This window comes from Anas acuta, chromosome 27 (genome assembly GCF_963932015.1).
Source record: "Anas acuta chromosome 27, bAnaAcu1.1, whole genome shotgun sequence".
Taxonomy (NCBI): domain Eukaryota; kingdom Metazoa; phylum Chordata; class Aves; order Anseriformes; family Anatidae; genus Anas; species Anas acuta.
The window spans coordinates 582101-597055 of NC_089005.1; the positions used below are offsets into that span (position 1 = coordinate 582101).

At 56.7% G+C, this 14955-nt stretch overlaps 1 protein-coding gene and 1 long non-coding RNA gene across 5 annotated transcripts in view; one reads left to right on the plus strand and one right to left on the minus strand.

Moving 5' to 3' along the window:
* Positions 1 to 1568: 1568 nt before the first annotated feature.
* Positions 1569 to 3141, minus strand: LOC137845273 (uncharacterized). The gene is made up of 2 exons (XR_011090160.1): positions 2564 to 3141; positions 1569 to 2406 (listed from the first exon to the last, which is right to left on the minus strand). It is a non-coding gene; the product is annotated as an uncharacterized lncRNA (long non-coding RNA).
* Positions 3142 to 4587: 1446 nt separating this feature from the next.
* The window catches only part of NSD3 (nuclear receptor binding SET domain protein 3), a 37435-nt gene continuing 27067 nt past the window's right edge, over positions 4588 to 14955 (plus strand). For 2 of the 4 annotated variants that reach the window (XM_068662540.1, XM_068662542.1), the window contains exons 1-5: positions 4588 to 4969; positions 9639 to 10369; positions 13145 to 13213; positions 13711 to 13870; positions 14301 to 14455. In XM_068662540.1, the coding sequence (XP_068518641.1) occupies positions 9683 to 10369; positions 13145 to 13213; positions 13711 to 13870; positions 14301 to 14455 (1071 nt within the window). In that variant the 5' untranslated portion in view covers positions 4588 to 4969; positions 9639 to 9682. The remainder of the gene's footprint in view (positions 4970 to 9638; positions 10370 to 13144; positions 13214 to 13710; positions 13871 to 14300; positions 14456 to 14955) is intronic. The other 2 variants (XR_011090205.1, XM_068662541.1) reach the window with 2 other exon arrangements.

Here is a 14955-nt window from a genome sequence, read left to right on the forward strand (position 1 = left end):
CCAATTTGGGGTCGGGGAGGGGGGGGCGCAGGAAGCTGAGCCCTGCAGCACGGCCGGGGGAGGCTGCGCTCTGCCCCCCCCGAGGGATTTGGGGTCTGGTTTGGGTTTGTTCAGAGCGGTGCGGGACTGCTGGGGGACTGCTGGGGGACTTCTGACTGAAATCAGAAAAAGCCCCCAGCAACTTGAAATTCAGCTCCCAATTCTCTGAGCGCCCGGAAAGCTTTGGGGCCGGCAGGGTGGCGCCGTGCGTGCCGCGTGGCTCCGGCCGTGGCTGATTTTGGGAATCCAAAATTCTTCACCAACGATGGGCGCCTTCAGCAGGGCCCTGCCGAGGGGGAATTTCTGGGTAACGCTCCCTCCCGGAGCTCTCCATTGGAGATAAAAACGATTTCTCCACCAAATTTTTGAGGCCAGGAGCAGGGTGAGATCTGAGGGGTGTGAAATCTGAGGGGTGTGAGGGCAGCAGGGCGCGATCCCAGCCCGGGAGAGGTTTTGCTCCTGGTTCTGAGGCTTCTCCAGCACCACATTTCTCCCCAAAGCCTGAGGGCTGCTGCGACCTGCCGGTGGGAAGCGGCACTGGAAGGCTCGGAGGGGCTGCGGGAAGAGGCAGAGCCCCCCCCGCCTGCACCCTGCGGGGTTTTGTGGCTGAGCCCCCCACACGGCTCTTCCAATAACCTCAAGTTCAGGAATTGTACCTATAAATTCAGGAATTGTACCTATACATTCAGGAATTGTACCTATAAATTCAGGAACTGTACCCATTTACCTGCTGTACCCATAACACAGAACTTACTTCCATTCTTCTACCCCTGCACGTTGACCTCTGCTCCCAGCATCACTGGAATATTGCACTGAATGCTCGTACTCAGCTCTTTAGGGGAGAAAATGCTTTTTCAGGCCCTGCAGATGTCAGGTCCCAGTTCCCCTGGCAGCTCAGCAGCTGGCAGTGTTTTCGGGGAGGCGAGGCGTCCTGCCTCAGAAGCAGTCGAAGGCTGCTCCAGCTCTGACAGCAGAGCACGGCCGCTGGCAGCACCGCATCCACGCTGCAGTGAGGCAGGAGTAAGGTGTGAGCAATGGGGTTCTTTTATTGAAGCCACGTTTGCCCTCATTTACCAATTAAATACCAATATGCAGCACTGTAACTACTGGTAACTAACGAGGCAGAGGCGCAGGTACCGAGCTAAAAACACAGCTGCCTTCTGCAGGAGCCTGGAGTCAGGTGCTTGAAGTGCTGATAACGCCTCACCTTGAGATGACTTTTTTGCCCTAAAGGCTGCCTGGCCTCTAGCAAAGACATTTCGTGCTGCTCAGCACCACGTCTGACTTTACAGTAAGTATGAATACCCGTATCTATTGTCCATAAAGTAATCTCTGAATATTTACACACACACTGTGCACTTTTTAATCAGTTAAACCACACTGCCTAGGATCAAGAGCTTGAACCTATCAAGCCGCAGCAGCAGGGCAAGCTGCAAGCCCTGAATACATGGCTGTGTTCTTGCTTGGGATTTCAAACCACAGAGCAGGCTTCACTGGGCGTCTAGCCTAGTTCCTTGTGTGCCCGGCCCTTCGTGAGGATGGAAAGCTGCCTTTCCTCGGGTTTAGGAGCACGAGCACCTGTTCAGTAACAGCACAGACAGCAGTGCGGGTATCAATGTATTTACAGTGTAAGTTAAAATGGTGGGGGGTAGAGGGAGTGGAGCACAAACGAGAAGCCGGTGTCATCTGGATAATCTTAGCACTGCCCGGTTGCTAATGGGCTTGGAACAGAGGGAGAGAGCCCCTCAGGACGACTGACACGTTTCTGTGTAAAAGCAGCCAGCTGGAAAATCATTCTTCCCTTTTAAGGAGGTGGAGAGATGAAAGCTTTTCTCCTCCAGCGGTGGATTGTCTTTGCTGGCTTCAGGCTGGGCTCCGCTGGCACCGGCCTTGCTGCTCTGAGGTGCTTCCAGTTTAGTCTGAGTATAAAAGTTGCAGATTTTAGACAGTACCAATGCAAATGCTTTTTAAAATCCTTTTTTTTTTTTTTCTATTGCTGCTTTTCTCAGATTGGACTAACACAAGAACTCTCTTTCGGACAACCAGCCGCCTCACACAGGGCGGGATGTGCCGGCACACCTCCTCGTGCTGTCCTTACCTCCCAGGACAGGGCACACAGCTGGGGCTCTCAGGCTAAACCACGTCCATAATACAGGAACCTGCATCGCTGATGTGCTCTGTGTGACGCTGTCAAACTCCTTTTTCCCCTCCTTGCCCTCAGAAGGGTCGCTCACACATTTTTCCCTCAGGCCACAGCTGCATTTTACTTGCAGGCCGCTGTTTTTTAACCTTTCCTCCCTGTACGGCGGGGGCAGGGACCAGGAGGGTGCCTTGGTGCTGAGTGGAGCTGCACCTCCTGGGCTGCACCTCCTGAAGGAAGCACACGCAGGTCAGCGCAGTTAGAAATTACACTTTAGAGGATCAAAAATAAAAATATAGGATTTGTGTCACAGCGCTGCGTTTGTATAATTTGTATTTGTCATGGTTAAACCAGGAACCTCAGAGCCTTGCTCACACCACTCACCTGATTTCCTGGTGCAGCCCGTGCCTGATTTAAAGCACAATTATTTAAACTTTTTAAATTATTTAAATGTTATTATTTAAAGCACAATTTTATTATTTAAATTGTTTAAATTATTTAAATGTTATTACTTAAAGCACAATTTTGTTATTTATTTTTTTTAATTATTTAAATTTTATTATTTAAAGCACAATTTTATTATTTAAACTTTTTAAATTATTTAAATTTTATTATTTAAAGCACAATTTTATTATTTAAGCTTTTAAAATTATTTAAATGTTATTATTTAAAGCACACGGCGCGGGAAGGCAGGCTCCGAGCAGGCCGAACGCCCTCGTTTCAGCGCAGACCCAGCCACTACGGGCAGAAAAGAGAAGGAAACTTTATTTAATCTAACCCGGTGCCCGTTACACAGCCCGGAGCTCACAGAGGCCTCGTCCCGGGGAGTCCCGGGGGGGCTGGGCCTAGGCCCGGGCCTACCCCGGGGCCTACCGGTACCGAGCCCGGGCCCGGTCCGCCAGCGCCGTCCCATCACGCCCTGCGCCGGCCGCTCTAGCCTTAGCGCAGCGCTCTATGGTTTCCCCCCCGCACCAATGCGTCGCGGCCGCTTCGGCGGGAGCCAATCGGGAGGCGCAGCTGCGGCCCTGCCGGCGGACAGCCAATGGGAGCACGGGGGGCGGGGCGCAACCCGAGGTGCCCCGTGGGGAAGGGAGGTGATTGGTGGAGACGCGCGAGGAGGGGGAGTGACGTCACGGGGCGGGGCGTGACGGCGGCGCGAGAGCGGCGGCGGGGACGGGGCGGGACGGGAGGGGCGCGGCGGGGCCCGTTCGGCCCCGTTAGGGCCCCATTAAGCCCCATAAAGCCCCGTTTAGGCCCTATTGGGCCCGTAAGGCCCCGTTAAGCCCCATTAGGACTCGTTAGGCCCCATTCAGGCCCTGTTAGGCCCCATTGAGGCCTTGTTGGGCCCCGCTAGGCCCCATTCAGGCCCAGTTAGGCCTCGTCCAGACCCCGTTCGCCCCGTTAAGCCCCATTCAGGTCCCGTTCGACCCTGTTTAGGCCCAGTTCAAGCCCAGTTAGGCCCCATTCAGACCCTGTTAGCCCCATTAAGCCCCATTCAGACCCAGTTTGACCCCATTGGGCCTCATCCAGGCCCTGTTTGCCCCATTAGGCCCTTTTGCACTGGCGGGTTTGGGCGGGTCTCTTAATAAATAAATAGATAGATAGATAGATAGATAGATAGATAGATAGATAGATAAATAAATAACAAGGAGTTGGGAAACGGGTGAGAAGCGAGGCAGACAGCTCCCGAGGCCGGCCGCCAGAGGTCTCTCGCTGCATTTCCCATCGGGGCTGGTCTCCAAACCCCTAAGTTCTGGGGAAAAAAAACTCCCCGCTGCTCCTCCAGATCGGTTTTTACGATCAAAAACATTTCTGCGGTGTCAGTGCGGGCTGTGCAACGGTACGGCTTGGTGCCCGAGTGCTTTATGCTGCTAACGTGCGTTCTGCTCCAATGGGATTTCTTTCCTTAGGAGAGGTTCTTGCCCTCGGGGGCTGAGGAGGGTCAAGGTGCTGCTGTGAAGCCTCTGTGGCGTGGATTCAGTGTTAGCTCTGGGGGCAGCTTCCCAACCAAGCGGCCATTTCACATAAAAACTTGGGAACGGGCAAAAGTGGCGTGTGAGAAAGCTGAACAGGGAAAAACTGAGGAGAAAAATGGAGGAGGACGAGGATTGCTGTCAGGAGGAGTCAGTGGGAAGCAGCAGCTGTGCTCCCACCCCGCAGCCACGAGAACAGCAGCAGCAGCCCAGCAACTGCGGGCACTTGGGGCTGCAAACGCGCAGCAGGGAGAGGAACAAAAAGGGGAAGGGGAAGGGGAAGGGGAAGGGGAAGGGGAAGGGGAAAGGGAAGGGGAAGGCTTTGGGGCCGGTTTGTAGTTCCCCCAGAACTACATCCCCCAGCATGCTCCGCGGCGGCCCCTCTCCGGCGCAGCCAATGGGAGGCGGCGTCGCGCGCAGGCGCGGCTCAGAGCGGCGGGGGAGCGGCGGGGGGCGGAGGCGGCGGCGCGGGAGCGGGGCCGGGGCCGGGGCCGGGGGCTCGGAGCGGCGCGGGGCGGGCCCGGGGCGGCCCCGCAGCGCAGCGCAGCGCCTCACCCGCCGCCCGCCTCACCCCGCCGCCCGCCCGGCGCCTCCCCGCGGCCGCGCAGCCCTCCCGGGGCGGGGCCCGGCGGCAGCGGCGGCGGCGGCGGCGGCGGGGGCGCGGAACTCGAGGCCCGGGCTGCGGCCTGCGGGCAACGGGCGGCGGCGGCGGCGGCCTGACGGGACGGGACGGGCCGGGACGGGCCCCGCCGCCCCCGCCGCCGGCCTTTGTCTCCTCGGGGCTCGGCGGGGGCGGTTAGAATGGAACTGACGGAAGGTGAGGGCGGGGGCGGCGCGGGCGGGCACCGGGGGGCGGCGGCGCCATGTTCGCGGCGGGCACGGAGCGGAGCGGCCGGGGCGGGCCCGGCACGGCTCGGACAGGCCCCGAGAGCGGCTTCAGGGCCGCCGGGCCGCGCCTGGAGCCTGCCCGCGGCGCCGCTCCGTGCCCCGGTGCCTCGGGGCTGTGTCCGTGGGTCCCGCTCCGTGGGTCCCGGTTCCCCTCCGGGGCTCGGGGCACGGCCTGGAGGCGGCTGCGGGGCGCTGAGGGGAGGCTCAGCCGCGGCCTGGGGGCTCCCGGGGCTGTTGGGGGAGCTGGGAGCCCCGGGGAGCTGCTCGGAGCCTGCCCCAGCCGCAGCGCGAGCGGCTCAGGGGCTCTGTGGTGTTTGCTCGCAGCCTTTGGGTGATTTTGGCCCCGCAGCGCTGCCGGGTTTTGGGGTGGTGCAGGGGCTGTGGGGCCGTGGGGCTGTTAGCCTGGCCTTGGTGCGTGTGAGCGGGTTGTGATTCACACAGCGCTCGGTGCTGCCAAAGCTCTGACTCCTGGTGTTGTGTGGATATCGGGCTCTGAGCCTCCCCAGAGAGCCAGAGGGTTTCCTCCATGTCCCCCGCTTGAGTCCTGAGGCTCTTCAGAACAAGCGAGTACCCCACACTCCTGTTACCCCTTCTGTTTCTAAATGCACAGTGTTTGTGTGAGGTGGCTCCCTCCATTCCCCCGCGGGAAGCTCGGTAACAGTGGCCGTGTCAGAGCCCTCTGGCAGACGGGGCTGTTTCTCCTGGCACTCAGAGCCTGTAGGAAGGTGCCCAGGGAGGTGCCCAGCCCCACCGCGAGCTCTAAACGTTGAGCAAAGTTTGTCAGGAGGCCTCTGATTCACCTGCGGTGCCTGCTGGAGGAGGCTGCTCGGGCCAGCTGAAGTCAGTCTGAATCCACAGGTGCAATTTGTAGCTGACGAGTCTGCGCCCGGCTGGAAAGCACGGGCCTAGGGTGTGGAAGTGGAAATACTGCGGGGTTTCATACAGGTATCCAGGACAAAACGAGACAGAGCAGCCCGTGAACACCCAACGCAGCAGTACCTACAGGTGGTCGCTGCACTCCTGCCTCTTGCTGAGTTACTTCTCACAGCGCAGGGGCTGTAGTGCCCCGGGAGGTGGCTCCCCAGCTGGTTTTGACGCGGCTGCAGAAAAAGCAGGGGCACGGTTGGGTCTAGTGAGGTGTTTGCTGTCAGGTGTCCGTGCTGAGCTGCTGCAGGACGCCAGCCACAGCTGCCAGGGGCACTGAGCTGGGCAGAGTGGAGCCGGGAGGGAAATCAATCGCAGCAGTTCGGAACCAGCCCAGCCTGCCTGGGCCAGACCCATGGGTTTGGAGGGCAGTGGGTGCTGTGAGGCTCAGGGCTCGCTGGGGGCAGGACATGAGCAGGTTTGCAACTCACTCTGATGTAGGTGTGCGTGCAGGGAGTGGGGATGGGAGCCCAGCAGGGCAGGTTCTGCTCCCTGTGTTTCTGTCAAATGCCTCCAGCCCAACAAGTGCCGGGCCATCATAGGTCACGCACGTGGTGGCTGGCAGTAGGCAGTGAGAAGAGGTAAAATCATTCCAGGAGGTTTTATGGGCACTGGGTGTAAAATATTGGTGTGCTGTGCCGGTTTTATCAGCGGCTGGTACCTGTGCTCGGGGCCAGCCAGGTCCTGCCCCCAGCAGAGCTTGTTCCTCCCGGTTTATCCCAGTTACCTCTTCCCCCGATGCCTCGAGCTGTGACTCCTGGCTGCAGCATGAAGCACGGGGCTGTGTTTGCAAACAAAAACAAAAAGTTTTTGCAAACAAAACCAAAACCAAACAAAAGTCCTTAGCACTGACGGGTCCTGGTTCTCCTCCAGGCAGGGCCCTGCCCGCAGTGCTAGGGAGCAGGCTCCTTTTTCTCCGGGTCGGAAATTCAGCTGGGGTCCTGAAGGTCTCTCTGGTTCCCCATTGCTCCCAGTATTGCTAAAAAGTACCAGTTTCGTGCCTAAATGACTTGGAATCATTTCCTGTGCTTGAACTAATGAAATTGCATGCGTTACCTCTGCCTGCGGGGTGAGTTGCGGTGCCCCAGCGGTGCAGTGCCCGGTGCGGGTCCTGTCTGGAAGCTGAGCGCTCCCTGCAGGGTCTGAGGATGTCGTTTACGGGGTTGGAGGGAGAGGAGTGGTGCTGGGGGCGCAGCACGGGGCGCTGCACGTTGCTTGTGGGGCTGGAGCCTGCCCTCGGTGTCTCGGGGCCTGATCCTTGTGCTGGGACTCAGGAGGCTGTCACAGAGCAGCGCTGGGTTTCTGTGCTGAGCTCAGGGAGGGAATTGCTTTAAAAAACTGCTTGGGTTTGTGTTTAGCTGCCAGCTCTCGCCCCAATCCCAATAGTGATTCGAAGTTTGCTAACCCACACGTGTTTCCACATCAGGACATAAAGCAGGCTGCTGACCCAGGGCCTGTTCCAGCTCGGGACTTGCTCCGAGAGCTGAGGAGGAGCAGCCCCTGCCCTGCCCTGCCCCTGGCTCTCCCCGATAGCGCTCGGGTGGTGCCGGGGGCTGAGCAGGGAGCGGCTGCTGCTCCCCCAAGCAAGGCAGGGACAGCACAAAGCAGAATTGCTCACACAGCGTGTGCCACGAGCAAAGCCCTGCTCCTACACGGGGTGCTGCGTGGCTGCCTGCTCTGCAGGGCTGAGCTCTCCCAGGGCTTGTTGCGTGCTGTGCCTCTGGGATATCCCCACCAACATTTGGGGTGAGCTGCGTTACGTGGGGCTGGTGCTGAGCTAAACGCCTGGGCAGCTGTCAGAGCGCTGGGTAAAGGAAGAGGAGAAATCCCTATTTCAAACCCAAAGTGCTGAGCTGGGTAACTCCAGCATTTCTGCCCCTGGTCCTGCTCTGTCCCTGGTGGGTGAGCCCTGCAGGACGCATGGGGCTGTAAGCCTGGGCTCTTCTGGAGCGCTGCAGAGGAGCCCCATGGATTGGTTCTGTTTTTAGTAACAAATAACAACAGCCTGGGGTGAAATTCCCTACCAGTGGGAGAAATCTGTGTGCTCCTCGCTTTGGCAGATGCAAAGCAGCAATTAATTTGAAGCTAGCACAGGCAGTTCCTCTTCCTCTTCCTGGAATGGGCGGGGGCTTGGGGTGCCGTGGGGTGATGTGAGGAGCTGTGGGGTGCTGTGGGGAGCTGTGACCTCGATAGGCAGTGCTCTCACTGCGTGTGCTGCCCCTGCCACCAGCAGCAACACTTCTCTTAGGGGTTTTGTGGCTGAGAGCTGCCGTGGTTTCACTGCCCCAGGATTTGAAGTTGCTGCAGCTGGCAGGTCCTGCTGCACGGCTGTGTGCTCTTAGGTTGCTCCCCAAATTTTCTTAATTACGGTTCTGGATGTGCCCCGGCTGATGGCACCGGGCAGTGGGGATGAGCACAACATAAATATAACCCCAGGACGGAGCTGGCAAAGCACATAACACCATGCTGGCCAGGTTCTCGTTGCTGCTGTAACTCAGTTTCTCCTGGCAGCCCCTGAGGAGGGCACTGCTGGAGACAAAACCTCACCTGAAAGCTGAGAGGTGGGGGACGGGGCTGTGGGGGCTCCTGTGACAGCGGGAGGTGTTGGTGTCACACCAAACGCTGGCTGAAAGGGCACAGCCACCCTGCTGTGTGCCCGCGGCGAGCAGAATAAATAACCCGGGGCGGTGTTTGCTTTGGAAGGGCTGAGCTGACCTTGCACGCTGCTGTCCGTACCTGTGCTCGGGTCACCCTGCATTCTCCGTGCTGAACATCGGGGTTGGTTGGGGAGGGCTTTATTAATGATAATAACGAAGGTGAGAAGCTCCTTCTGAGCCTCTGAGTTCTGGCAATCTGACTGTGGTTTAGTCTGACTTTGGTATTTAATAGAGATGGCAAATGGAAGGCGAGCGGCGTCTCCCCCCCTGTGATACCTCTGTGACCGAGCACAGGTTTGGGATCCTTTGTGCCGGGGCTGCTCCCCCTTGGATTGGGATCAGCCTTTATTTAAGCTCTGGGTGCTCGGTGTTAACATAAGGAGGGGAAGCGAGGGAGCAGCACCCCCCTCTGCCTGCCCGGAGCCAAACGGGGCAGGCTCTGCTCTGCTTCTGGTGAGGGAAGGGATGGGGGAGCCCCCCCTGAGCTCTGCCAGCAGCCGAGGTGGGGTGCGGGTCGCTTCAGGCGCTGAGCAGAGGCCCTGCTGTGGGTCTCTGCCATCCAAGGGCTCCTCCCCAGCCCTGAAATCTGGCAGGGAGGACGAGGAATTGTTTCTGTGTCCTTTGGGTGCTCTTTGTGCCTCCCCTGGCGTGTTCAGCCTGCAGGGGCCGTGGTGTGGGGGCAGCACGGGGTGTTCTGTGCGGTGGGGCGGGCTGAGGGCCTCCTCCCCCTGCCCTGCGGCACAGCCACGCGGCCCAGCACCACGCGAGGGGGGCTCCGTGGTGTGGTTTGCTTTTGGGCACCACTGCTCTGGCCTCCCAACAGCCGGCCTCGGAGCTCCAAAGCACCTCCAGGTGCTTGTATCACTTCTTCAGCTGTCTGGAGAAGCAGGAGGGGGACACGGGGGCACGGGACAAGGGAGCAGCTCCCTTGTGGGGGGCGGGGGGAGCCCGGGGGTGGCCGTGTTCAGCTGTGGGGCTGCTCCCGTAACACTGCCTCCCTCTGCCCTGTGCCCGCAGGCCCTGTGAGAAGAAGGGAGAGCTGAGGATGCCGGAGCAGAACAATGGATTTCTCGTTCTCTTTCATGCAAGGGATCATGGGAAACACAATCCAGCAGCCACCTCAGCTCATCGACTCCGCCAACGTCCGCCAGGAGGACGCCTTTGATGCCGGCAGCGACGCCGCGGAAGACGCCGGCCCCGCGCCGTACGACAGCGCCCTGCAGCCGGGCTTCCAGTACCCCGCGCCCGAGGAGCTCCCGCCCCTCACCAACGGCTTCCCCCCCGCCGGCGGCGGCTACGAGCCCCCCGCCAAGTACCAGGCGTACGGCCAGTACCCCAATGGCTCGGCCAACGGCTTCGGCGCCGTCAGGAACTTTGGCCCCGCAGAGTACTACCAAATGGAGAACTGCAGCGCGCGGCCGCACGAAGTCCTGGACAAAGCTCCCCCTCCCCAGCCGCATCCTCCTCCTCCGCCGCCGCCGCCTTCAGGTGCACAAACGGGGATCCCAAAGAAGACTGGCTCGCCAGAGATCAAACTGAAAATAACCAAAACTATCCAGAACGGCAGGGAATTGTTCGAGTCCTCCCTTTGCGGGGACCTTTTAAATGAAGTACAAGCGAGCGAGTACGCCAAGGCGAAACACGAGGGGAGGAAAGAGAAAAGGAAAAAAAGTAGCAAGCACGACTCTTCCCGCTCGGAAGAGCGCAAGTCGCACAAAATTCCCAAACTAGAACCAGAGGAGCAAAATGTAAGTGGAAAAAGGGTGTCAGCCGTCCGTGTGCCCGCTGCTGGTGCTGCAGCGTGCGCCTCCAGCCGTGCGTTCCCTTGCTCCTGGGTGCGCGCACCGAGAGCCCTGAGGCCGTGCCTGCTGTCAGGGGCTCTGTATTAGGTTGCTGGGAATGTGTTTGTAGAGCAACAGAGTTGTGGTGAAAAGCCTGCAAATGAAAAATAAGCATCAGAAAAGTTGATTTAATGCTTTTTAGTATTAGTGCTTCAGCTTGCTCAGAGGTGGCTGCGCTGTGGGCAGTGTTGGAAGTTGGAGCTCTTGACCAGAAGCTCACAGGTACACGCAGTTCCTGAAGCTGCCTCTCGAAGCACAGCTGGGCTGTTCTGGGTTACCCAGAGCGTTCATCACCACAGCTCCCAAATGTAGGAGCAGTCTGATTCCCCAGGGGAAACGATCGGCTGCTTCTCCAAAGCACAAATCCACCCAGAGCGCCGTCCCTGGCTCTGTGCGGTGTCTGAACGTGCTTGGTGTGTGACTGGTGTTGGCCACAGCCATGAGGTCTTGGTGGATGTGTGAATGTTGTGATGTTGTACAAAAAAACAGAGCTGTTGATGTGGCGCATGCAGGAGCTGGTAGAAAGCAGTGCTCCAGGCAAATCCAAACAGCTGGCCCAGCAAACCCTCAGAACTGTTGGTGCCTTGTAACAGGGCTGCACGGGGCTGTTCCAGGTTACATTCCAGGAGGCAGAGGCACTGGCTGCTGCTCTTTGGTCCTCTCAGCCTTTTTCTTTCCTCAGGCCCTTCGGCCACTTCCTTGCTTCTGCTTCCTTTCCTCTTGCCCATTCCTGCTCGCTCCGTGAGGCTGTCTCTCCATGTCCCAGGCTGGACGTGCCCGCTGCTTTTGGTGGGCTTGGGAGAAGATCTCGCGCTTCAGATCAGGGCTCTGATCTGGTGTAGCAGGTCCATACGCTTGATTTATCATTATTTACTTTTAAAAGTGTTTATTTGAATGGAAGAGCTGCTGATTTGGCCCCTCTCTTACCAGGACTATTTACAGGTCATAGAGCCGCTAATCCAGTGGGCAGAGTTCCCCCAGGGGTTAGCTCGGTGCTGCAGCAGGACCCCGAGCTTCTGCTTTATTTGAGCCTAGCGAAGCTCAGTAAGATTTTAAAATAATTAAATAAAAATAAATAAATAAAATGGACTGTCCAAGTCCTCCGGGGCTGTGTCTGTGCCCTCCCTGCTGTGGCGGTGGTGCTGAGGGCTTTGCTGCTGCGATGATGCGTTCCCCCCAAATTTTGCCATAAACCTCAGTGAGTGCAGTACGTTCGGAGGTGAGTGGGGGCAGGCTGTTAGCACGGCTTTCTGCCCTCTTCTCCAGGGCTGCCCCAACGGCAGGCTGTCAGCTCTGCCCTCTGCTCTGCCTCTTACCAGGGCCGGGCTCTCACAGCTCCAGCAGTGCCCGTCCCTTTGGCTGCTGCTCTCGTATTCGACAAGCGGCTCTGGTGTATACCTGCATGATCCTTCTGGTATCGATGGGGTGAGACTTGTCCCTACCACGCTGAGTTTAGTTTACAACCAGGACTCCTGCTGGAGCTTTCGCTGCCCCTGCTTTCAGGCTCAGCAGTTACCCGAAAGCAAGGTGCCGCGCGGTGGCTTCCTCCTCCCGGTGCTGCAGTCTCAGTGCCAAGCCCTGATTGTGGCAGAGCATTTGCGCAGGGAACACTGATTGGAAAGGAAAATGTTATGCAAACACCGCTGAACTTTACGCCGTGAGGATTTGTTCTAAGAAGTTGTTCTGCTCCTGGGCTGCGCTCTGCGGGCAGCGGAAGCCGGCGGCGCGTCGTGCAGGCTTCCTGTGTACCAGCACAGAGCTTCTGCCAGAGCCGAGGTTTCCACGAGCTCACGGAGGGGAAAGGAGGGCAGACGTCAGCGCCGTGCTCTCCTGGGCCAGGCAGGAGTGATTTCTGCCCAGCAAATCCAACGTGCTTGCTGTTAACGATTGTTTTGTGGGCTCTGAGTGGCCAACTGGGGCCTTGGCTTTACACGCGCTGGGTGTAATTTGGGTTAACAGCACTGCTAGTTCCCCACTGCATGACTCTGGCTTCTCTTCCTGCTTTTCCCTGAGCCCTTTGGCTCACGATGTCTCTGCTGCCTGCTCTGCGTCCCGCTGGGTGCTGGCAGCCCGCCTCTTACCTCGGGGCTTGTCCCAGCGCCCTTCTGCCAAGCCCCTGCAGCCCTCCTCCATGGGACAGAGGGCACGGGCTGCTCAGCCTGCCTTGGAAACACCCTCAAAGGTCTTTTGTTGCCATTCTCTGTTCCCCCAAACACTCATCAACTCCCTGCAGTCCAACACAGATCTTTCAGTTTCCGTATTGAATCTTTAATACCAGTTTTTAATGCACTTCTTGCAAGTACCGGGTACGCGGTGAGGCTCACCGTGTTCCTGCGGATCTCCTCCTTGGAGCTGGTACGTTCATTTGGGTGGGATGTCAGCTGGGTTTATGCCCCTGCGTGTTTTCTGTCACCTGCTGCAGCAGAGCGGTGCTCTGTGGAGGTGTGATGGGAACAGAACTAGTGGAGAGGGGAAGAGGCGTTTGGCTGCGATGCTGCTTTTGTTTTGAGCTGGGAATAAGGAATCCTCACACTTCTGTTCTCTGGGTTCATGGTTGCTTTTCTCTTTGCTGTTTATTTTTCCTGTTTGGTTTCATTACTATGCTTTCTTTGCTTTTACTGCCCCCTTATCTTGTTTGTGTTTATTTTCCTTTTTTCCTCCTCATTCTTACCCATGTCCTAGAGACCAAATGAGAGGCTTAGCATGCTAGCAGACAGACCAAGAGAAGATGCACTGTTGGAGGAAGCCCCGGTTAGTACACCTACTGATTAACGCCTTCTGAACTTCCCTTGTGTTACTGTTTGTGTTCTAGTTACGATGTGGGTACCTTAATTTGTCAGATTAATCAGTGGCCATTTTCTGAAATGCTCGTTAATCACTGCTGCGTCAAACCATTTCTCACACTGTGTTTATTATTTGAGTCTACAACATTCATAATCAACTTACAAAGCAGAAACTGTTTAAATTTTTATTTTTTGTTTGTTCTTTTTTTGTTTTGGTTTATTTTTTAGGTTGTTTTTTTTGGGGCGGGCTGTTGTGGTTTGGTTTGTTGGTGGCTATCGTGTGTAAACCCTAGCTGTGTGCAAGCCCTTGGTGCCACGTTGTTCAGCAATGTCTGTCTCACGCTAGATGACCAAACCCCAATGATACCCAAGAGAAAAATAACAAATCCCTGCGACGGCGTGTGTGTATCTGCAAGTGCATGGAGTTGTCTCCCGTGGCTGCTAAGCTTGCCTTGTTCTTTGTAGGTCCAGCAGTTCTTGCCTTCTCTTCCAACGCAAGGCGCCCATGACGTCAAGTTTCAGGTTGGCGATCTGGTTTGGTCCAAGGTGGGGACGTACCCATGGTGGCCTTGCATGGTTTCATGTGACCCCCAGCTTGATGTTCATACCAAAATTAACACAAGAGGTAAGGGAGGAGGCTGACTGCTAGAACGCCTCAGGTGTCTGTACTTGTTCCTTTATGCAAAATCTCATCCTTGAGCTCCCCTCGTGGGGTGGATTCTGCTCGGTTGTATTCTGAGCTGAACGATTGCTGCAGTGCACAAAACCAGAGCTTTTTAAGTTACTTTTGCAAACGAGCCTGTGCAACCCCTGCTGGTGCACGTCTCCCAGGGCAGTGTGTTAGGAGAAGATGCTCGTGAGGGTGAGAGCACTCGGGGTGGGCAGGGTGCGCTCAACTTCCCGTCTTACCCTGCCCTGAATCTGGGCCTGTCGTAGTTCTGAGCTCAGCGAGGTGTTTCCGACCGCAGCAGCGGAGCGTTGTGGGGTAGGAGAGCGTAAGTTGAACGCAGGAGGTGGCATTAACAAAACTGCTGACTAGAATTTCTCAATTCCAGGTGCCCGTGAATACCATGTTCAGTTTTTTAGCAACCAGCCGGAGCGGGCGTGGGTGCACGAGAAGAGGGTTCGAGAGTACAAAGGACACAAACAGTACGAGCAGTTATTGGCAGAGGCTGCTAAGCAAGCCAGCAACCACTCTGAGAAGCAGAAGGTACGGTGAACACAAACTGTAGAAGAGCATTTACAGTGCCTGTGAAAGTGAAACTCATGGGTGCAGCTGTGAAACACGGCAGTGCCTCGCTGCGTGAAGGGTTGTGTGTGCTCACGAAGATACCTAAAATGTTTCCATGCTCCTCCTGAAAAATTTTGGTAAAATTCTGGTAGCTTAACTTTGTCTGCTCATCGTGGCAGTTGTCATCCTAGGCTTTGGAGATGATTTTACGTCTCCATCAGAAAATTAAATAAATACATCTGTGTGTTCACTGTTAACCAGTTCTGTGGCAAATGCATATTTTAAAGGAGACTCTTCAGCCCCTGCTACTAGTGCATATGTCCTGCATTGCTGTATTTGAAAGGAAGTGTTAGTTACAGCAATTATTTTCTGTGTAGATGGATTACTTGAGTCAATATTTATGCTCATCAGAATATTGATGTGGAAAGGAAAGGATGTTTATGGAAAAACATGGAGAATTTGGAAGTAGGTAAATCAGG